The sequence below is a fragment of the Abramis brama genome, assembly GCF_963993115.1.
Source record: "Abramis brama genome assembly, chromosome: 8".
Taxonomy (NCBI): Eukaryota; Metazoa; Chordata; class Actinopteri; order Cypriniformes; family Leuciscidae; genus Abramis; species Abramis brama.
In genome coordinates this window covers 8,930,225-8,953,428 of record NC_139970.1, presented here as the reverse complement: position 1 = coordinate 8,953,428, position 23,204 = coordinate 8,930,225, and the positions used below count along the sequence as shown (strand labels likewise).

Here is a 23,204-nt window from a genome sequence, read left to right as displayed (position 1 = left end):
TTGAATACTTAAATGTTTTTTCAGTGTGTTTTTGGTTGAGGACAGCAGTTTGCACCACTTCTGTAGAATGGCCCAGAGATGTGCTGGTGTGTGTACATGAGGTGACTAATGTTGTCATAGGCCTGTAATCTGCAGACTTCATCAACACACAAGTGTTGCTCTGTGAGACTACGGCAGAAACCCACGAAACCAAAAACACCATAATAAAGCCGTCTGGCAGATCTAATGATTGCGACTGTGGTCTCTATCGGAGCTGGGCGGTGGAGGTTCAGCATTTCACAGTCCTGACATAATGGGCTTTATTTAATCTTCCAGAGAACTGTGGTCAGAGCTCCACCTCGAGATAAATCAGCACGAGTGAAATGATGGAGGTTGAGTAAAGTTGTGTCTGTTTCGCACATTCCATTAATAAGTCAGATCAATCAGATACAGCACAGAGAAATAACTATAGGGGAGAAAACATCCCCTCAAACCCACACACACACACACACGCGCACACACGCGCACACACGCGCACACGCACACACACACGCGCACACACACACGCGCACGCGCACACGCACACGCGCACACGCGCGCACACACACACACGCACACACACACACGCACACACACACACACACACACGCACACACACACACACACACACGCAGGAATGTGAGGCATGCAGCGTAACAGGCAGTGTGAGCCTCAGCTGTAGTGATACAGATAGTCGAGGACTGAGATGAGTTGATCAATAGCCAAGAGTTTTTATTCCAAATGTGCGCAAAACTTTCATATGGAAGCTTATTTTCGCCACAGAATAAAACATAAAAAGGTAATTGTGACTTATCTAACAATTCTGACTTTTTTTCCTCACAATTGTGACATCCTTGCCTCATTTAGTATATGCAGTTCTATGAATATGCAAATAAGCCCCGCCTCCACTCACTCACTCAGCTCAGAGATCCACCTGATGACGGCAGCGTCTCACAGAAGCACACGTACGCTGAACAGGAAGCAGAAATAAGATCTGCCGTTCACACAGGACAGGTTTGTCAGGGCTCTGAGGACACGCTTCTCGAAGCTGAGCTACTGTGAACTTGACATCGCATCTTAATGAATGTGAGAAGCTTCTGTCTAAAGAACGACAATCAAAACAGTGTAAATCTCATAAAGTATGCAGAGTAACTAGATTATAGTGGTCAACATCCCAGTAATAGACTTGTCTTCAATAACATGGACATGAAACAAACAATATATTGACTATAAAGCCGTTTTTGTCAATGGACCCTTTTCTCAGACTGGAGATGTGCCTGAAGACAAATCCCGAATTAGGAAAGGCACAGAAAAGGGATGATGCTTTCCCCCTAAAGGGACATGGTCAGGCTTGCTTCAGTATCGGCAACATTACAGGACGTTAGACGGAGAGATGACTGAAGGATTTGGACGGATCCTGAATTGAGGAATATCTTATCTTGTGAAATGTGCGGTCAGTGCCTGATCTTAGAGTGCGCACGATCGGGAACTGGGAAGCGAAAGTAAAAGGCGAGCGCACATTCAACATTTTCATATTTTGCAGATTATTAGCGCCTCCCTGATGCCTGCAAGTTATATACACAACATATTTATCCAACTATGTAATTGCGAGAGAATGCAACATCATGTCCCTTCAGGGGCTCTGTAGAATTCCCTGGTATTCCCTATTAATTTCCTAATTGCATATTATTCAGCTTCGGCCACAGCCCCAGTGATGATGCATGTCATTAAAAAATAATAAATGGGTTACACTTTATTTTACGGTGTCCGTGTTACAGTGTAGTTAGTTATGCATCTAATAATAATTAACTACATGCATTACTATAGGGTTAGGGTTTGGTTTAGGGCTATTGCATGTAATTATGCATCATTTACCGTTATTACTACAGTAACTACATGTAAAACGTGTAACAAGGACACTGTAAAATAAAGTGTTAACTGGGTAATGTTAGGAGGAAACACTTTATGATACTGTTCCGTCATTAATGAATAACTACTCCGGAACAAATCAGTAACACAATGTTAACATGCTATTAGTTAACAAAAAACTCTGATTAATGAATTAGTAAGTAATAGCTTTCAACTCAGTTGGATGTGGTAGTTCACTATTAGCCAAGTAATATAATTTTTTACTAAGAACTACTATATACAGGTTCATAACAGGAATAGTACATAATGTATCATTAATACTCAAGTGACGGTCATGGAAACCCACTAGTGATGAGTCAAATCCTTCAAAAGGAATTACTAATTATTTGGATCAGTGTTCGCATCAGTGAAACGCATGATAACGCCCTATGATTACTAATATAAAAAGCATTTTGAGGTTTTCGTCAGGTTTGGGATAGTAATCACTGCTGAAGGATTATATAACACTTTATTAGTCATAACTGTGAGTTCCCATGATCTTCACTTCAGAATACTAATCCATCATAACTAATACCTTGAGAAGGAAGCAGATACACTTGAGTCATTCCAGTCATTACTTTACAAAAACCTCAACGTTTACAATGACTTCAGTCAATATTAGGTTTATTAAGAATATTAAAACTGTTTAATTAATAAGCATGTCATGTAATTAACTATGTTATCATTTTTAATCAGACCAAGAGAACAAAATTGTATAAATTTTTTTATGATAGAGACAAAATCATCAGTAAAAAAAAACAAACAAAAAAACAATCACACACTTGAATTCAAAGTTTGATTGTTGGTTGCACTACTTTACTGACGATGCAAACGGTCAGGGCCAGTGCTGACACAGAGAGTGAGTGCATTAGATCGTCCCACGGTCACGAGAGACGGCCTCGAGTCTGACACTCACTGACCCTCCAGCACTGTTACTCTCTCCAGAGCAGGACACTCACACCCACACACCCTCACACCCTCTCAGACTCACACTCACACTCAGTAAACACTCGCTCACACTCACCAAACACTCACTCAGTAAAAACACTCACACTCACGACACTGAGAAACACAAACCCAGAGAAGGGCTGAAAAACTGAAAAACTGAGTAAACAACACGAGCGACACGCAGAAGAGCCTATAGAAGAGACACGAAGCCTCTATTCAGACACTGATTGATTTCTCTACCCTTCCACAGAGTGTGTGTGTGTGTCTGTGTGTGTGAGAGAGAGAGAGAGAGAGAGAGAGTGTGAGAGTGTGTGTGAGAGAGAGAAAGCAACATTGTTTGATTTCTTGTCCTTCCACAGAGTGTGTGTGTGTGTGTGTGTGTGAGTGTGTGTGAGAATGTGTGAGAGTGTGTGTGTGTGAGTATGAGAGTGTGTGTGTGTGTGTGTGTGTGTGTGAGAGAGAAAGCAACACTGTTTGATTTCTCGTCCTTCCACCAAGGATGGAGAGTTGTTGAGATTGTACAGTGGCTGCAGTCAGAGGAAAACAAGTCAATATGACCTTTGGTCACAGCTGGAGAACTCAAAGTCCACAAGCCCCTAATGCGCACACACACACACACACACACACACACACCAGCATATCAAACAGGGCACAGAGAAGAGATCAGGGAGGAGTGTGTGTGATGTGCGCTTGCTTTCATTTTCATTCATACTTTCAGAGAGATGTTGTGACTCCATACAGAAAACACAGTGATTTCTGGGTCACGGTCTTGTTTGCACAACCGATATACTAAAAATGGAAACGTTTTTCCATTGCATTTTTTTGTGTACAGACAGCGATGCTGTCAAATTGATCTCTGTTCACATGGATCTGCAAAACTACTGTATTATTCATGCCAGGCCAGTAGATGGCGATGTCACTTTGTAAAGAAACACCACACGCCTCTACACTGAACATGTAACACGCGTGCGCTTGATCTCACCGCTTTTACAAATTCATGTTTTTGTAGTTTACACTGAGATGACAATCTCATTTTAAAAACGTGCACTTTGAAACACGTTTCCTGACGTTTTCGTGACGTGTAAATGAACGACCATAACAAATAAAAAAGTTTTCTGTTTTTAGTTGAAAACTGTGTTGTGTAAACTACATCGAGCTCTAGTTCTCCACTGGTTCCCACCTGGTCCCGGTTCTGCTGATCCTCCTGTGTGTTCAAGCGCTCTGGTCCTCCTGTTCATGTTAGGCTGGAATGAGGATGCTATTGCTCATCAAAAGACTATTTCTCTTTTTTACGTGCGTCACTCAACTCTCTTGGATATTTGCTACACGCATCAGTGAGTGTGTGTGTGTGTGTGTGAGAGAGTGTGTATGAGTGAGTGTGTATATAAATGTGTGTGTGTGTGTGTATGATTGTGTGTGAATGAGTGAGTGAGTGTATATGATTTTGTGTGTGTGTGTGTATGACTGTGTGTATGATTGTGTGTAAATGAGTAAATGAGTGAGTGAGTGTATACGATTGTGTGTGTGTGTGTGTATGATTGTGTGTAAATGAGTGAGTGAGTGTATATGATTGTGTGTGTGTGTGTGTATGATTGTGTGTGAGTGAGTGAGTGAGTGAGTGAGTGAGTGAGTGAGTGAGTGAGTGAGTGAGTGAGTGAGTGAGTGAGTGTGTGTGTGTGAGTGAGAGGAAATGACTCCAGCACAGGTTCTGTTCTGTCCTGTCAGTGGAGGAGCCGCAGGCGTCAGAGGATCTCAGTCAGTGGATTGTCTGAGTGTGTGTGTGTCTGACTCAGGCTCTGGGACGGGATAGGGAAGCTGGAGAAAACTGACACCTCTTTCCTGATGAATGTACCCGGTCTGACAGTAAGATGTTTCAGCCCCTGCTGATCTAACCCTCCTACAGGAGACCGTCTCAGCCGGTGTCGTGTCCAGCTCAAGCTTCAGCTGCTCTGAATTTAGGAAACAGGTCTGATTACGAACATTAATTAGTAGCCATAAGACTCACAAATGAAGATCATTTTACTATTCTCTCATCATTTTAGTCCATCATCAAACCTCATTAATGCATCAGGGAAGAATCTTTGAGCTTCTGCTTACGATATATTCGATGTACTCTACTGTATTTGTGTGCATTGATCAGTGTTTATATGTGGATAAAAGCATAAAATAACTCCGTTCATCATATAAAGCAACAATGTCTCTTCAGAAAACATGGATTAAACTGCTGTATTCATATGGATTTTGTTTAACAATGAGTTTTGTATTTTTTCCTGCTTCGTACTGTTAGAAAAGGTAAAGCTGATATTATCTGAAGTGACAGAGATCCACACCGAGAGAATAAAGATGAGTGGCACAGCGCACAAGTCCTTCAGTAAACAGCAGCTCTTTCCTCAGAATAAAGGTGGAGTTTGCATCCGCTCAGCAGAACTGCCAGAAAGATCAGGATACCTCAACAAATCAATCAACCTACAAATGACACATTAAACTGGGATCATGGGAGAAAGCTTTTAAAGATATTCTTACACACTTCACCTTTATGAAGGCCCTGAACTGCTCACAGATTCTCCGCCTCACTCCCAGTGTCAGACGCGTCTCTGATCGGGTCTTTATTGAGTTTAAATGAAATGCTGCATCATAAACTCCTTAATTCATCCCCCTTACAAACAAACTTCATTCAAGTGTGCTATTATAGTATACGTATAATAAGAGAGCATACTTTCATTCTACTTATGTACTTATAAGAGATATACTTAACAAAATTATACTTGGCCATTTCATGTTCTTAAAATCCCCCTGTGGTGAAAATCAAGCTTTTGATGTTGTTTATGTCTATGTGGTGTTTTTAATATTTTAAAATTATATTACAATAGTATATGCTTTAAAGGTCAAACGAATTTGCAAGCTCTAATAAATGATCTGGGGGATTTTGAGCTGAAATGTCACTGACACATTCTGGGGACACCAGAGATTTATATTATATATTTTAAAAAGGGGCATAATAAGACAAACCATGTGTAAATTCATGAGTCAACACCATTGCTGAGTATCCTGACAAGCCAGACCCACATCAAGATGTTGGGTCTGGGAACACACCATTGGCAGGGCTCAATCCGAGGGGCGGGATAAACACGGTTGTCTTTCAAATTCCCTCTGCACACAATAGGACAGCGCTACAACCAACCAGAGCGTTCTCCCACCAGCAGAGCTAGCGGATAGATTAACTTTTGCAGTATCCGATCGGCAAAACTCCGAACACATCTTCCTTTTTTAAAGGGTAACTCTCGCCAAATTGCAACCTAGGCTATTTTTGTTAATCTACCTGAGTCAAACATTCGTGTGAAAGCATAATTAGAATGGAAACGCCACTTTTAAGATTGACCGTATTGTATTTTCGTTTTTCGGTCAAAGTGCCTTTTGAATGCGAGTGCTAGGGGCACTACAGTAGGCGAGTTTCCATTACAGATTTGCGCAAAACTTTTGCGATTTTTTCTAAATGTCGACAAAAAACTATTGCGAAATTACGGCGTTTCCGGCGTTAACCGATGTTATGCGACAAAAACTTAATTTTTTTCCTCTCGCGATAAGTAAAGTCATTCCAAAAATCATTATTATTATTAATCAAAGGAGACGTTTGTGTGTTATCCAATCATTAATGATAAGGAAAGACCCTTATACTTGAGAGCAGCTCATATGAGGTGTTTCTGGGTGTTTCTCACTCATTTCTGCTTCGAGGTCTTGATTGTGGCATTTATTTGTGGTTTAGAATCCAGTATTCCTGTAATTATTTTGTCTTTTATGAATTTAATAAAGAACTGTCTCGTATTCTGTCTAAACATACCGCGGCATCTACGTCAGGTGACTGTAAATGCGCAAAAACTGTTTTTTGCCTGAAAAACCACCTCATGCGAGCGTAAAAACTTTTTTGCAATAAATGGATTTTTTTGTGAAAATTACGTATTTCCATTAAGCGTATTTTCAATTCGCAATTTCAATTTGCGCAATTTGAAGGGTAATGGAAATGCGGCCAGTGATAGCATCAAAATCACTATTTTTAAAACACTAAGGAGGCTCGACACAACATGAAACTGTGCTCGAAGTATAACCAGGGGCCGGTTTCACAAAGATAGACTTTGACTATGGCTTAGATATAGTAGATAGACTTCAGATAGACATCTAAATCAGACCGTTGCACAAAGCACTTAAGACTCTGACTATCTTAAGTAGGACTACACTGCAATGCATTCTGGGTAAAATAAGACACTTTTCAAAACAAAAAACATGGCGGATCGAGTAAGCGCACTCAACCGCTCAGTGCAGTTTACCCCAGCGGAAAATATGTGTTTGTTGGAGGAGTATAAATGACGGAGTATGTTTTTATGTTTCCACTGTTCGATCGCGCCCGTGCCTCTCTCTCTGAAACACACACACACCCACACATTCCAGCATTGCAATCTTGACATCGCAGCCTATTATGCTGCGTTCACACCAAACACGAATAGAGCGTCAAATCCGCGTCTATCGCGTCTAGTTCGACGCTTGAACATTTTGAATCCATTCGCGCGTCCAAAGCGAGCGTTTGAAGCGAAATAGACGGGCGTTCAGAGCTATGACTCCACTATGACTCTACCACTCCCTGTTGCATGAGCGGTGTATTGCATTTCTCGCATCGCCCGTGACGCTTGCCTCCACTGTTTAGACTATGAAAGAGAGCGCGACGATCGTTGCTCGCGTTGACTATGTAACGGCCCTAACAGTTACAAGGACATTTTACTTGGGAATGTAGTAACAAGAAGAAATGTTTAAATGATGAGCCATTTTCCCTTTTCTTCTGGCTGTTTGTAATGTAGGCTAACTGATTGTTACTGCTGGTTGCCAAGGTAACAGAGTCTTAAACCTAAGTTAGCCTGGGGGTAAGGTGTCTAATTTTTTTGGTCTAAATTAAGTTAGTCTTTATTTTTGTAAAACAGTCTAACTTTATGAGCAAATTTTAGACTAGTCTAACACGATAGACCAGTCTAAAATAGCTTTGTGAAACCGGCCCCAGGGGCTCTACACATGAACTCCAGCATTGAGAACATTGTTTGTGTACACAGAGTTTACTAAAAAGAAAGGTTTTGTACGACTCACTTTATCAGTTAGTGTTTCCCGGTGGCTGGAATTTTGTCAGTCAAAAGTAGTCGATCTCCGAATGCAACGTAACATGAGGAGAGTAAAGATGGAAAGCTCAGTTCATTACGTTGCATTCGGAGATCATTCGGGTAGATTAACAAAAATAGCCTAGGTTGCAATTTGGCGAGAGTGACCCTTTAAGAATGACTTCAGTGCCGTTCTTTGTTCTTTTCTCAAAGAAAAGCTTAACTCCAAGTCTTCCAGAGTCGCGGCCAAAGCCGATTCGAGAGACCGCTGTTCGCCAGCAGCAGCTCTTCACCGACTCTATACACGATGTGATTGGCCTGACTAGAGTTTGGTTTTTCCAGCTCGCAAGCCAACGGAGAGCTGCTAAACGACACTGAGTGCAAAATGCATTTGCTGCCGCTAGGGTGTGTCTAGATTTCTAGGTTAATTGCTGAGTATTTCCTCCTTAAAACTGCAGTGAACCAAAAATGTTTAAATATGTCATTTTGTTCATCAAAGATGAGTTTTAAGGGACAATTATTGACTACAGGGGGACTTTAACAAAATTATACTTGGCATAAGTATACCGACAAGTCTAAGTATATTTGGCCAATTCGTGTACTTAATCTTTTGATCAATATATGCTTAAATAAAAGTATCATCTTAGTATTGTATTATAGTTGTGTTTAGTATTTTGACAAGGTGGCAAATTAAACACTTTTTCACATCGTGTGTTTGTTTCATTTGAACAGGGATGTCAAATTTGAGTTGTTGTTATGGTGTTATATTTTGCCGTATAATACTAGATTTTTTTTTGTGACAATTTTAATTTATAAACAAAAAAGACACGTCACTAATCCTGAGTAGTGTACGTGGAAGTTGACTTCAAATCTACTTTATTTCCAAAGTAATCCAATTTAGTCCCAAGAAGTCTTGAAATAATATATAATACTAGTACACTGATATTAGCATATTAGCTACATAAAGGAAACTTGGAAGATAGACACCAGAACTCAAGTTGCTTTATTAAAATGAACTTGGTGTACTTGTACTGTTGTAATAGCAGACTGGTAAAGACCTTCCTCCTGTAAAGCCAACTAATGAGATTAGAGCTTGTGATTTAACAACCGCTCACAGAGAGACAGTGAATGAGCGGTAGACGTGTTGTCTGAGGCTGAAACTAGAGCTGGGTGTGTGGGAAATATCTCACAGGCTGTGTGTGTGTGTGTGTGTGTGTGTGTGTGTGTGTGTGTGTGTGTGTGTGTGTGTGTGTGTGAGAGAGAGAGAGAGAGAGAGAGAGAGAGAGAGAGAGAGAGAGAGAAATAATCCTGTCTTAAGACTGTATCTCTGAGACAAGTCTAAACTAAGCCCTCGCCAGACTGAGCAACTCGAGTCAAATATATCAGTCCAAAATCCACACACATCATACGAGTCTGTGCCAAACACCAGTCAGTCAGCGAGACTCTGGATGTGAGTGTGTGTGTGTGTGCGCGTGTGTGAGTGAGTGTATGTGTGAGTGCGTGCGGATGTGAGTGTGCGTGCGGATGTGAGTGTAAGTGTGTTTGTGAGTGAGAGTGAGTGCATGAGAGTGTGTGTGTGAGTGAGTGAGTGTATGTGTGCGTGCGAGTGTGTGAGTGAGTATGCGTGCGAGTGTGAATGAATGTGTGAGTGAGTGTATGCGTGCGAGTGTGAGTCTGAGTGAGAGTGTGTGTGCGAGTGCGTGCGTGTGTGTGTGTGCGTGCAGATGTGAGTGTAAGTGTGTTTGTGAGTGAGAGTGTGAGAGTGTGAGTGCATGCGAGTGTGTGTGTGAGTGTGTGTGTGTGAGTGAGTGTATGTGTGCGTGCGAGTGTGAGCGTGTGTGTGAGTGAGAGTGTAAGTGTGTTTGTGAGTGAGAGTGTGAGTGCATGCGAGTGTGTGTGTGAGTGAGTGCATGCATGCTTGTGAGTGTGTTAGTGTGTGCGAGTGTGTGTGTGTGAGTGAGTGTATGTGTGCGTGAGTGAGTGTGAGTGTGTGTGTGTGAGAGACTGAGAGTGTGTGTGTGAGAGTGAGTAAGAGTGTGAGTATGCATGCAAGGCTTGACAAATACTTTCTCCACCCCAAACAGGTTCACTAGTAAAATCTACTGTATACTGAATCATTAGTGTTAAATGCTGTTAGTCTTGGCACAGTGGGACTTATTTTGAAATGCCTATGCATTATTACTGTGCACTGCTGCTCATTCAGTGCGGGAGATTAAACATGCACTCTTACAGCAGTAGATCATGTGATGTATTCACTGTCTGACACCGCAAGCCTGTTGAAGACGCAACAGCGCCGAGTTTGACTTTGAAAGATGCATCGCTCATATTTATTTAATGAAATCATAGCCTTTTCACAGCCAGACACATTAGCCGTTTTTCCATCCTCAAATTTAAGACCTCTTGAAATGATTAAGACATTTGTTATACTGTACCATAAAGGTCTATTATATCATGTTTCAGACAGGTATCAATATATTCGCGCTATAGAAACAACAGAGAGAAGCAAACCCTCTCTCTCCCTCTCTCTCTCTCTCTCTCTCTCTCTCTCTCTCTCTCTCCCTCTCTCCCTCTCTCCCTCTCTCCCTCTCTCTTCTTCTCAGTTCATAAAGTCATTACTGCTGTGCTATTTGAAAATGTCTGGTGTTGAAGTTTTATTTTTCGTTAGTTTAGCCACTGTTTCGAATAAATACCTTGGGTTGTGTTTGTTTTCTTCTAAGAGTGTTGAAAAACAAGCAGATCTTGCAGTTTTTAAGGCCATTCTGTATGCAATCTTGCTCTCTCTCCACGAAATCCAAAAAAACTACTAGTTTTGTTTTCCTCCAGTCCTGCTTCCTGACCTGAGCCCCAGATTGTCAGATTGTTTGAGCTCTAAGACTGACACATTCACACTCACTCTCTCTCACACACACACACACTCTCTCTCTAAACATTCAAATGAGTATGACTAGTGTATGACTGATTTGATTAAGGGAAAATCCTGTGGTCTGGGATATGGATCCATCATTGCTCTCGGAATAATTCGAAGGTCTCCATCGTTCGTCTTTCTCTTGACCGGTCCATAATTTGAGGGATCGACAGTACGTGAATATTACTCACATTTCTACTAAAAATCAGATGCATGCAAACTGTAAAATGTTGAGTATAACAAAAGTCTGATTATTTTAGCTCATAAAAAGTCTTAGATATCTAAACCTATGATCAACCATATAACCATATGGACAAGTCACAGTTCATCCCAAAAAAACGTCATAATTTGCATGAAAAATTAAGCTTATAGCGCATTTTGTGCATTACAACATTTTATTGTGACAATTAAGCACATTTCCCCCCTAAACTGTCATTACTATAATATGAAAATATCTCGATAATGTTTGAGTTTAATTATAATCCTTATAGGCAGTTCAACAAATAATTGTTCTTAATTCTTAGAAAGACGATGCCACGATGTAAAGCAGATACAATTTTAATGGATCTAAAATACGTTTCATTTTCTTTATGCAAAATATCGTTCTTATCCCACACACACACACACACACACAGTCATTTCCATAGAGAAGCACTGCGGTCAGATGAACTGCTACACCAAACCACATGCAAAAACACAACACTGACCTGCGATCAATGACACACTATAGATCTAAACACACTGTATAGTACAAACACACACACTCTCATAAAAACACAAACACACATACACTCTCATCAACACACACACACACACACACACAAGCACACACATACACGCACACTCACACACAGTACACACAGTGTGTGTGTGTGTCCCTGCAGGATGTGTAGCTGAGGCTGGTCATCATCAAGAGCAGCTGTAGTGTGTGTGTGTGTGTGTGTGTTTCCCTGCAGGGTGTGTAGCTGAGGCGGGTAATCATCAAGAGCAGCTGTAATGTGTGAGTGTGTGTGAGGAAGGAAGTGTGTGTTGGAGGTCAGTCACTGAACAATGCATCTGTAACGCTGGCAGAGAGAGATCTGGGAACCAGGATGACCAGTCCCTCGTCTCCATCTCTGCACGACTCTCTCCCATAATCACCACCAGCATCACACACACACACACAGCTCTTCAGATGTTATAAACACACACAACAGACAGAGTTCATCAATGTCCAACAGTTACGGCTACGATTATCCGGATGTAAAAACAGTGTTTCAGATTCAGAATGACAGTTTCTCGTCCACACTAAAACATCAGAAATCATTTACATCGTTTTCCATGTCTGCCCCACGTTTCGCCGCACGAGGACAGCAATTGCAGCACATTTTCTGTCATCTTTGCAAGGATGTAATATGAAGATTGTAACACTTATCCTCAGCGACACTGATAGTGAACAGCCCATAACAGACTCTACGCTTGCGTTTCTTCAGGAGCCCCTTCTGGTCAATGACTGAAATTAACCTTCCATTACAGGGCGATATCTGACTCCTTGCATTGATTTCCAGGGGCTTTTTTTAACCTTTCTAAAGTCACCTGGGTACTTTTTGCCAACTCTTTTATGAGTACTGTGAATTCAGACATACTTCTTTTGTCATATACTGTTTTTGCCTACTATAGCCTAGTAAGGACGTGTGCATCGACTAATTTCATAAACGTTTAAACGTCAATTTTGCATCCAACTAGTCGACTAGTCTAAACCTCAACCACCCCACACACTTAGTCTATGAACAGTCAAATCCGATACTGAATGCTGGCTAAAATAGGTCAGATACATGCAATGTGCTTGCCCTGCATTATGATCATTGTATATTAAACTTAAGCGTTCACTTGAGCAACGTTAGCCATTATAGACATATTTATTCAAATCACCTGAGTCAATAGGCTGCTCAGGACCAGTAAGATCAACCCTAATAGCCTGTTATAAACAGATTTCCTCAGTCAGCATGTCAAGGTATTGTTGTTTGTTACAATGACGGGCGAGGATGAAGAAAAGCTTGACATGTACTGACAACTACATTATTTAAGTGTGTTCTCTTCGTTAGGATGTTGATATAGCAACTCAAGTGTCAAGTAAGTTTCATTCATTCTTTAATCTGATATAAAATGTCATACTGTATTGTCCCTCATAACCGGGAGTGTAGCAGGCCTATAAGCAAACTTCATTAGTTTAACATGACATAGAAGAAAACTGAAAAGGTCATTTGAGGTAAATCTGAGATCAAATTAAATGATTTTGTTTTCCACCCCAGATTTACAGTTTTCAAAATAACATATTCATTTTAAATTGTAACATTTACATGATGGTAATTTAAAAACATAGCCTTTGTAAAAATGTAAAGCAAAACATTAAAGATGCACAAAAAAGAAAACTACATGTAAACGACTAGTATTTCCAAGTGGACTTGCAGCAGCAGCATCGGTTAATCGATTAGTCGAACAGTCTCGCAGATTCCTACTCTATAGTCGGGAAGTATGCGATTTCAGATGCAGCCATGTGATTATGAACTGGTCACTGAATCACTGACTCACCCAATTCGTTCAAAAAGTCGATTCATTCATCAAAGAATCACCGCTGTGAGTTTGCTCAGAGATGCACCGCGGCTCAGCCGTGACTTTGATTGGAATTATTTTCATTGATGAAATAGAGACAGTGTTGTGCTTAAAATGCAAGTCACTTAATGTTAACTTCTTGTTTATTAAACTGTTGTATAAAATCAACATCACATTTTATATATTTTTGGGGAATATTTGGGGGGGAAACAGCATTCGTGCTCATGTGATGTTGCTTAACTATATCTATAAATATTAAAAACAAGAGCTCATACAGGGGATTTTTTTTTTTTTTTGCAGCCATGTCTCGAATTTAGGTGGCATTTATTTTAATTTAGGTGGCATTTATTTTAATTTAGGTGGCATTTATTTTAATTTTGGTGGCATTTTTTGCGCCAAGCCCATGATAATTTCTGACCCCATTTCTGACAATCCAATATCTGAATCTCTTAATTACATCGTCTCTACACTTTTTTTGTTATAATGAGAGGATATGCGAGAATGGACAAGAACTCTGGCGTTTTGAGTGGTGAGTGTATTAACTTAAAAACCTGCATTGCGTCTGTGATTGGCTACATTGCTCAACGCTGCAAAACACGTCGTAAATAGAAACCTTTGACGCTCTCCAGAGCGCAAACACAAATACATCTTTTGCCAAATCTGTTTCACTAATATGCTATTATTATTTTTATTATAATAGGCTATTATCAGCAGCACCACTGCAGAACCGGGCCTGGTCGGGTCTCACTGTAGAGCCCTGAGATATTCATACATATCTTTCTGTAAAAGATGTGTCACATGACTAAACGTGTCATCGTTTTCGAATACATCTGCTTTCACAGTCCACGCAAAAATGAAAATGGCGTTTGGAGAACGACTTCAATAAGCCCAGTTTTCGCAGCAAAAGTGTAAACAAAAGGCCAAATCATAGAGAAAAGATGCTTTTTCAAATGTATCCGTAATAGATGTAGTCTCAGTTACTGAACGCTGTAATGCAAGCACAAATACTGCCATTATAGTAGCCAGACATGTACCCAGCTAACTTCATCATTAAGCACACATCTGTGTGTTGGTGATGCCATCAGGCAGGTGTTTGTGTTTTGGAGAAGTGTTGCATGTATATTTATAATTGGTTTGAAGACGAAGCAAAACATAGATGATTTCAGCACACTAAAAAAATGCCTGATTAAAATACATGCCTTTGTTATTATGACATCATATACTTGATGTGCCAACACAGAACTCATGATAGACTGAGTTCATTTTAAGGGCAATATTTTTATCAGGTCTGGTTATTAAATGAGGCTTGCTGGTGAATGTTGGGGGTAAACATAACCCTTCAAGCAACCGTGTGCTTAAGTTTTCCAAAGCCACTAAGAGTGCCTAATGCCTACCCGAACAAAGTCCATGATTAGTCAAAAGCCTAAATAAAAATCCAGCCAGTTGACTATCACGCACAGAAGATCTGATCACAGTGCACAGCAGAAATGAACCCTGAAATACAGCAGGTGTTTTATTAGTTACTTTATTATTACTCCTACAGTGTAAAAATAGCAATTTCAGTCCGCCTATCATTCATATCGTAGCACGGAGACTGCACTTATTAAAGTCACTAATGATTTGTTGATGGCTACGAATACTGGACTACTTCTTGATTTAAGTGCAGCTTTTGGCACCATTTCACATAGTATTTTATCAGAGAGGTTGATTTCCATTCAAAATCACTGGCATTCCTCTCGATTGGTTTCTAAAGATCATATCGCATCGGACTCAGTTCATCCAAATTAAAAAAATTGAATCACGGACATCTCAGATTAATAGTGGCATGCCTCAGGGCTCAGTTTTGGGCCCTCTTCTGTTTATTATCTATTGCCTTCAGAACAAATTTTCCATAAAGTCAGTATAAACTTTCATTAGCCACGTTTCCATTACCCTTCAAATTGCGCAAATTGAAATTGCGAATTTAAAATACGCCCAATGGAAACACGTCAATTTCGCAAAAACCTCCCATATATCGCAAAAACGTGTTTACGCTCGCATGAGGTGGTTTTTCAGGCAAATCGAAAAAGGAATATTTCACAAAACTGCAATGGAAATGTTTTTTTCTCATTTAAGCTACAGGTCAGCTGACGTACATAACATTCGATCATTCTTTAAGGAAGGTGCGGTGTGTTTGGACAGAAGACGAGTATTACGGGAATACTGGATTCTAAACAACAAAGAAATGCCACAATTTATCAAGACCTTGAAGCAGAAATGAGGGAGAAACACCTCATATGTGTCGCTCACAAGTATAAGGGGATTTTTCCTCGCCATTAAAGATAAAGACATATGTGATAGTTCTAGTCTTTCAATTTTCAAATCACATCTTAAAACTTTTTTTTTCAGATTATCTTTTTAACAGATTATCTTAATCTGATTGATGTTTTGAGTATTTTTATTATTATTATTATTATTATTCATTGTTCATGTATCTCATTATTTGTAAGGTGTCCCATAAATAAAATGAATTATAATTTTTATAGAGTGCAATAGTCAGGTTCAGGAAGTAAAAATCCCAATCATTTTCTCCATAACGGATATGATTTTTAATGATTACTTAAAGATAGACCTACGTTAAGCTATGAGTTGTTAATAAATGGAATAGCCTATGCTTTTGTTAAAATCATCAGTCCACAATAAAGCTGTTTTTTTTCTCAAAAAAAATTCTTCATGCCTTAAAATAATCTTCAATGTAACTCTACACTCTTGCCTCATTTAGTTAAACGCAGTTCAATGAATAAGCAAATGAGCCCCGCCTCCACTCACTCACTCAGCTCAGAGATCCACTGGTTGACGATCACACGTTGATCTGATTGGTTACAAGGTAGTTTGTGATGTCAGAAAAACACCAGCGATTTCAAAGCGTGTTTTTAAGACTGTCTTTGGTTCACTGCAGTTTTAAGGAGAAAATACTCAGCAATGGTGTCGACTTATGAATGTTTCTCTTAAAACGTATTAAAAACACCACAAAGACATAAACAACATGATTTTTACCACAGGGGGACTTTAAAGACTTGACTTGATCCTTTGAACTTCATCCAAAAGCAACCTAGCCAAAAGCAACCTAGCAACACCCTGGCAACCACCCACAACAAGTTTTGCACAGGCACACTGCACTTCGGAAAATGCAAAAATATTGTTTCAAGTATACAATATGAAACACAAAACTCATATCTACTTAAAGACATCAGAGAGGAGGATTTCACAATCAATCCATCTCACTGTCCAGAGTGGAGTGGGTTAGACTGAATCAAACCGAACACCCGATTCTAGATAAAGCGCAAAATACAGCCATACATACAGTTTACACGCCTAAACACACATCTGTGGGTCTAACACACAATACAGTCGTGTTCAGAGGCCTGTCAGAGCACAAACCATGCAAATGAGACACAATCTAGCCTTTGTTCTGTAACACGGTCTCATTTCATTTGTATGTACATGTATAATGCAGGAATGTAAGCGTGTGTGAACACACACATTCTTGCTTCGTTCTGACAGTTCTGAACTTCAGATAGTCTCTCCTAGCCTGTGTTTTGATGGAAGATTAGCATGTATATACTGCCTTATATTTGTATGAAGGCTGCCAATATATTTGCCTTATATTTATATGAAACAGAAAGCAATATATGGAACGATAAACATTTCTATGCTACATTGTTGTCACATGACCTCAAGGCAGAGTCCAGTTACCATCATGGAAACAAAAGCTTTATTTTGCACTTTCCGAATTACACATTCATATGTAGGGATGGATGATAGAAATTGAACAACCAGTAGAAATTTGGGATTATTGTCTTGTTTATTGCACTTAGGTAAACACTCAAATACACAAAGTCATGTCAAAATGCCTGTTGTGCCAAGGACCCACATAAACACAATTGTTGCACACTTGTATCTTTGTTCTATTGTATTTATTTGCTCTTGTGGTTTTTATTTGGATTCTTTTTTTCTTACTTTATTACTGTCTGGACTTTATTACTTTATTTTACTGTACTTTATTACTTGTGTTCATGAGCTTGATAATTGAGTTTGGCTAGCATGTTGAAAGTGGACCGGAGAATTGTGCAATTTCACTGTTATCTATCCTTCTGTCATTGTAACAACCTTATTTTAAAGCAAGAATAACTATATCAAGATTGTGGGATTCAATATTTCCAACACGGTCTCATGCAATCTTAAAAATAAAGCTTCCAAAAGGGGGTTTTCACAGCGATGCAAAAAAATTGTGTGTGAAGAACATTTTAACAATCTGAAATACCTTTTCTACTATAAAGAACCTAAACGTTCCACAGATGTTAACGGTTCTTCATCGAAAACATTGATGGCAATAAAGAACCTTTATTTTTGTGAGTTTGGCCATTTGTAACTATTTTACACTTTGGCAAATTGGTGGCTAATCCGTATTAAGTTTGAATGATCTACTTTGTACATTTTTGTATGATCTGCTCTGACGGTTCACATGGACATTATCTATGTTTCCGTACAAATCACATCTCATACGAAACAACTTGTGTTTTCTCATGAGATCAGGCTGATCTTTTACTCATTGTGCTGTCGTACACTGCACATTTTGGCAAATGCTATCCCGGTATACCATGCGTCCAGTGTGCATACTGCATAATCAGTAGGTAATATGCTAGTATGCTATTCTGCACACAGACTTGTGAACTATCCAAACTTAAATGGTTGTAATTCAAGAATGCTTTGGAATATAGACCTAAGTTTGATCTTGTTTTAAAGAAGAAAGCACTTAAAAAAATTAAAGTATGAAAAAGTTATGGACGTTTAAATTAGCTGTAAATCAAATGTACTGTACTAAATATTTATTATTATATATAATATGTATTTTACAAAATTATTTTACTCTAAAATCAAAGCCATATGTCTAACCAAGTTGTGATGCAAATTTTGCATATTTGATATCACAGAAATTTAAGTTCCTATGAGATTTTGTTTAGGCGCTGTGCCAAAAATAGCCATTGGGATTTTGTTTTTGATGCATTCTCCTGTAACAAATTAATACATTTCTGTCCAAATACCACTTCAGTCACAAAATATGGAACCTTGAGACTCGGACCTTTCCGACAATATGCGTTTTGTCAAGATTAGAAAATGTTTTGATTATAAAGTAGTTAAAATTAATTTTGTAATATGAAACCTGACACCGCCCACTAGGGGAGGGGCCTGCTAAAATAATAATTTAGAGTCCTGTTTACATCCAATTTCAAAACGGTTTTCACAGGATGAATTTTGAGTTTGTAAGCTTTCGAATTATACCTCATTTCTGCCAAGTGTCGTCTTTGAAAAGAGATCAAACTTAAGTCTGTGCTTTAAAGCATTCAAGATTTACGACAGTTTAAGTTGGAAATTAAATGTTCTTAAGTCTATGCTCAGAAAATGAATAAACGGATTATAAATACAGCGTTAATATAATTTAGCATAAAAAAGCCCCTAAAAATACTAAATATTAAATAAAAAACATTATCAAACTAAAATATAGTACATTCATTTTATTGACAAAAAAATATATAAAATTCGGTCATTTTTGACCGACACGCAAAGAGCACCAGAGGGTTAAACAACAAAAGTTGAGTTTCAGTGACTCATTCACACAAGTCCGGACTCAAGTCGCTTCCTGCCGAAGAGGTTTGTTGGGTTCAGAGGGAACACCTGAAGTGTGCAAGAACACTCATAAGTAAGTAGTCATTTAGCCGAGGCCTTTATCCAGAGCGACTTACAGCACAGGGTCAGTCATCTTCCCTGAGGTTAAGATTCTTACTCAGTTCAGGGCTCAACCCTTTAATTACCAGATCTTCAGCCACTCCATCACACAGATTGTGTAGCACGTCGGCTCACACTGTCCTGCAGAAACACACTCTCTCTCTCACATCCTCTCCGTAATACACAAATACTAAATCACACCGAGGAGCGACCGTGTGTTTCTGACTCTCTTTCCCTGTCAACGGCTTGGATGAAGTCCATTTCTGTATCCAAACAATGTTCAAGGAAAGTTGGAACCATCCTTCAGGATAATATTACACACACAAACACACACACACAACAAAGCATTTATTAGTTCTTCCTACTCAGTCCATGAACTCTCCCTTAATTAGTAATAAGTAAAAATGTAAAATTGGCCACATAAACAACCACCTGCATCCATGCCTGATTTTATTCTGAGACTTGTTCATCTAAAGAGTTAAATCTTTAAACTCTAATTTAAATGTATTTTTCTTTTAAATATATAAATAAATATATATATATATATATATATATATATATATATATATATATATATAAACACACACTACCAGTCAAAAGTTTTAGATCGGTAAGATTTTTAATGTTTTTAAAAGAAATCTCTCTGCTCACCACGGCTGCAGTTATTTTATTAAAAATACAACATTAAAAAACAGTAATATTGTTCAATATTAATAAAATGTAAATCAGCTGTTTTCTATGTGAATATATATAGTAAAGTGTAATTTATTCCTGTGATCAAAGCTGTATTTTCAGCATCATTACTCCAGTCTTCAGTGTCACATGATCCTTCAGAAATCATTCTGATATGATGATTTGATGATCAAGAAACAGTTATTTACAGTTATTTATTTTATTTTTGGGTGGGTGGGTGGGGGGGGATCAATACTTGTATTCATCAAGGATGAATTAAATTGATCAAAAGTTACAGAAATGACATTTATAATGTTACAAAAGATTCTATATCAAATAAATGCTCAATGAATCCTGAAAAAATAAATTACAACTGTTTTCAACATTAATAATAATAATTAATGGTTTTTTGAGCATCAAATCATCACAAATCATGATTTCTGAAGGATCATGTGACACTGAAGACTGGAGTAATGATGCTGAAAATTCAGCTTTGATCACAGGAATAAATATATATTTTAAAATATATTAAAATAGAAAACAACTGTTTTAAATTGTAATAATATTTCACAATATTACTGAAAAAATATTATTATTATTTTTTGTATTTTTAATCAAATAAATGCAGCCTTGATAGACAGAAGAAACTTATTTTAAAAACATTAAAAATCTTACCGATCCAAATCTTGTGTAGACAGGACCGTGTATTAACTTATTAACAACTTCTGTCATGCATTTGATTGATTCTTCACATGAGCTTTTCTTCCAGTGCAGTGCAACACTGTGCACGTGACCTGACATCAAATCAAACAGATACAATATAACATTCAAACTGTGTGCGTTACCAAAAGTTTCACTTGGGACAGGCTCAGCCCTTTACAGTCATCTGGCGTCTGATTCGAACCCACAACCTTCTTCTGGCAGCACTTTCAGTGTGTAACCACTACGCCACAGTACAAACGGTACAAAAAGTCCACTTTGAGTGTGTGACCGACAGCTACTCACCACCAGCACCGAGGACCGCACCGCCTCCGACACGCTCTGCCGCAGCTCGGCCGCCGTGCCCGGCTTACTGAGCCCGCGGGTGAACCTGCGAGTCTCCGTGTGAGCCGGCATCGACATCCCGCACTACAAACTCTCATTAACTTCCAGTGGACTGCTAAAGAAATCAATTAAAAACCATTAAAAGTCCGTTTTCTACAGGCGCGCGAGTGCCCGAGATTTAAAAGCCCTCGCTCTGCTGTAGCAACCGTTAACTCTCATGTTCAGATAACCGCGATATATCCTTTACTCCGTATTCCCGGAGGTTTAAAGTCTCCTGGAAGTTCCTGCGGCGTGAGTGAAGCGCTTTCCCGTGCTGTCATGCTCTCGTGTCCGTGTGTTTCTGTTTGTGGGAGGTTTAACACACACACCGTCGAGTCTGAGCTCCCTCCTCTCTCAAACAGCAGCACATTTACGAGTTTAATGTGACGTAGTATTGCTGCTTAATATTCATGAGCGAAGGAGATAACGTCATCCCGACTTTATATTATTCATGAACCTTTAGCCTTAGCGAACAGATTTAATTGTGATATTGATACATTTTGTGGTCTAACATTTAATCATTTGTTTTAGAGTTGTCCTCATTCAGTTTGTTTTTGGTCAGATTTCTGTTCCTTTATTACAGATTCCTTAATCTGCTACTTCTTTTAGCTAAATGTAGGCTAGTATTCATAAATGTAAATTTGGAGGAAATAAGCCTTTGTTTTTCATTTTAAAATAAGAAACTCAGCAATACCTAAACACGATGTTCTGTTTAAAAATAAGAAAGCTGTAAAATTTGTTTACATTTTTTAACATTTTCACATTTTTATTTAGGCTAACTTTTAAGTTTGTCACTGTTTCTTTATATATTTGTCTTTTTTTCTTCTTTTTTTACTCAATGTACACCCTTGACTGTAGTTGTATTTCTTTAAAACCAATAAAAAATAAAATAACCCATTTCCTTAGCTATAACGTTTACGCGCGACGTGCCCGTGACACATTAATATTCATGAGTGTTCGCCATAGCAGGAGTCGTTCATATAGCTAAGTCGTTCATATAGCTAAGTCGTTCACCCCGACTGGTCTTTAATTAAACACCTAGCAGAATACAAGTGATTCGCATCATTCAGAAGTCAGAGGACATTCCGAGACTGAAGTTTAGTCCTGGTTTGACTTTCACTGGTCAGACGAGTCTCCAGTCAGCAGTGTGTGTAGTGTGTGTGAATCTCAGCGGGAGGCGAAACCTGTGTGTGAAATCTCATTAGAGGAGAAGAGAACAGGAGGAAATCCTCTCTGACAACAACACCACGAGTGCAACTCTGACCACCTTATGTCGTATTTATGCGTTTGCTTATTTGTTGGTTTGTTTCGTCACCATCAACGTTTAGGTCCAAATAAAAAAACAGACAATATATAAACAAAATAAGCACACAAACACACTCTCACACACACGCACGCACACACACACACACACGCACGCACACACACACACACACTTGCACTCACATGCACACAAACACACTCACGCACGCACACGCACACAATCATGCACACACCCAAAATAAAAAAATATATTATTTAAAAATACATTTACAATAAAAAATGTGTATGATTATATAATGACATTTCTCCTTTGTGGAGAGAACATAATGTAAATTAAAATGAACTAAATGGTTTGATAATGGTATTTTAAAACAGCCTTCAAGTAATGAGAACAAAAATATTAAGTTATTTTAATATGGATGTTTTAATTTTATATAAATTTAAAGCATTCATTTATTTAATATTACTTTTAAAAAATATAATTTGACATAATCGTGATATATATTATTTTGTGTGATTATAGGCTACTGATATTTCAAATTTTTGGAGAGAGAAAAAAATAATTAATTGTTTCTGAATTAATATTTACTAAATAGGCTTTTGAGTAGTTTCATAGTGTCTTTTAAAACAGCTTCCAAATAATGAGAAAACAATATTAAATTATGTTAATTTTTGAATATTTATAAATGTATGTATGCCTGTCTACTCTGACAGAGATGTGCTCCTCTCTCACTTCCACTTAAACCAAACAGAACCTTAGTTATTGAAGAATCATCCATACATACCAAAATATCATCCATTATTGTATATTATGGCATATGCGTGGTGTGTGTGTGTGTGTGTGTATTCAGGCCTATCTGGTCTGTGATTGGTGGAGTGACATCACTGATGATGTGAAATGTAGGCTGAAGAAA

At 38.6% G+C, this 23,204-nt stretch overlaps 1 protein-coding gene across 7 annotated transcripts in view; it reads right to left on the bottom strand.

Moving 5' to 3' along the window:
• Positions 1–21,383, bottom strand: part of LOC311087888 (dedicator of cytokinesis protein 9) — a 118,287-nt gene extending 96,904 nt beyond the window's left edge. For all 7 annotated transcript variants that reach the window (XM_084121372.1, XM_084121377.1, XM_084121378.1 and 4 more), the window contains exon 1: positions 20,950–21,383. In XM_084121372.1, coding sequence (XP_083977498.1) covers positions 20,950–21,066 — 117 coding nt within the window. In that variant the 5' untranslated portion in view covers positions 21,067–21,383. The remainder of the gene's footprint in view (positions 1–20,949) is intronic.
• Positions 21,384–23,204: the final 1,821 nt, after the last annotated feature.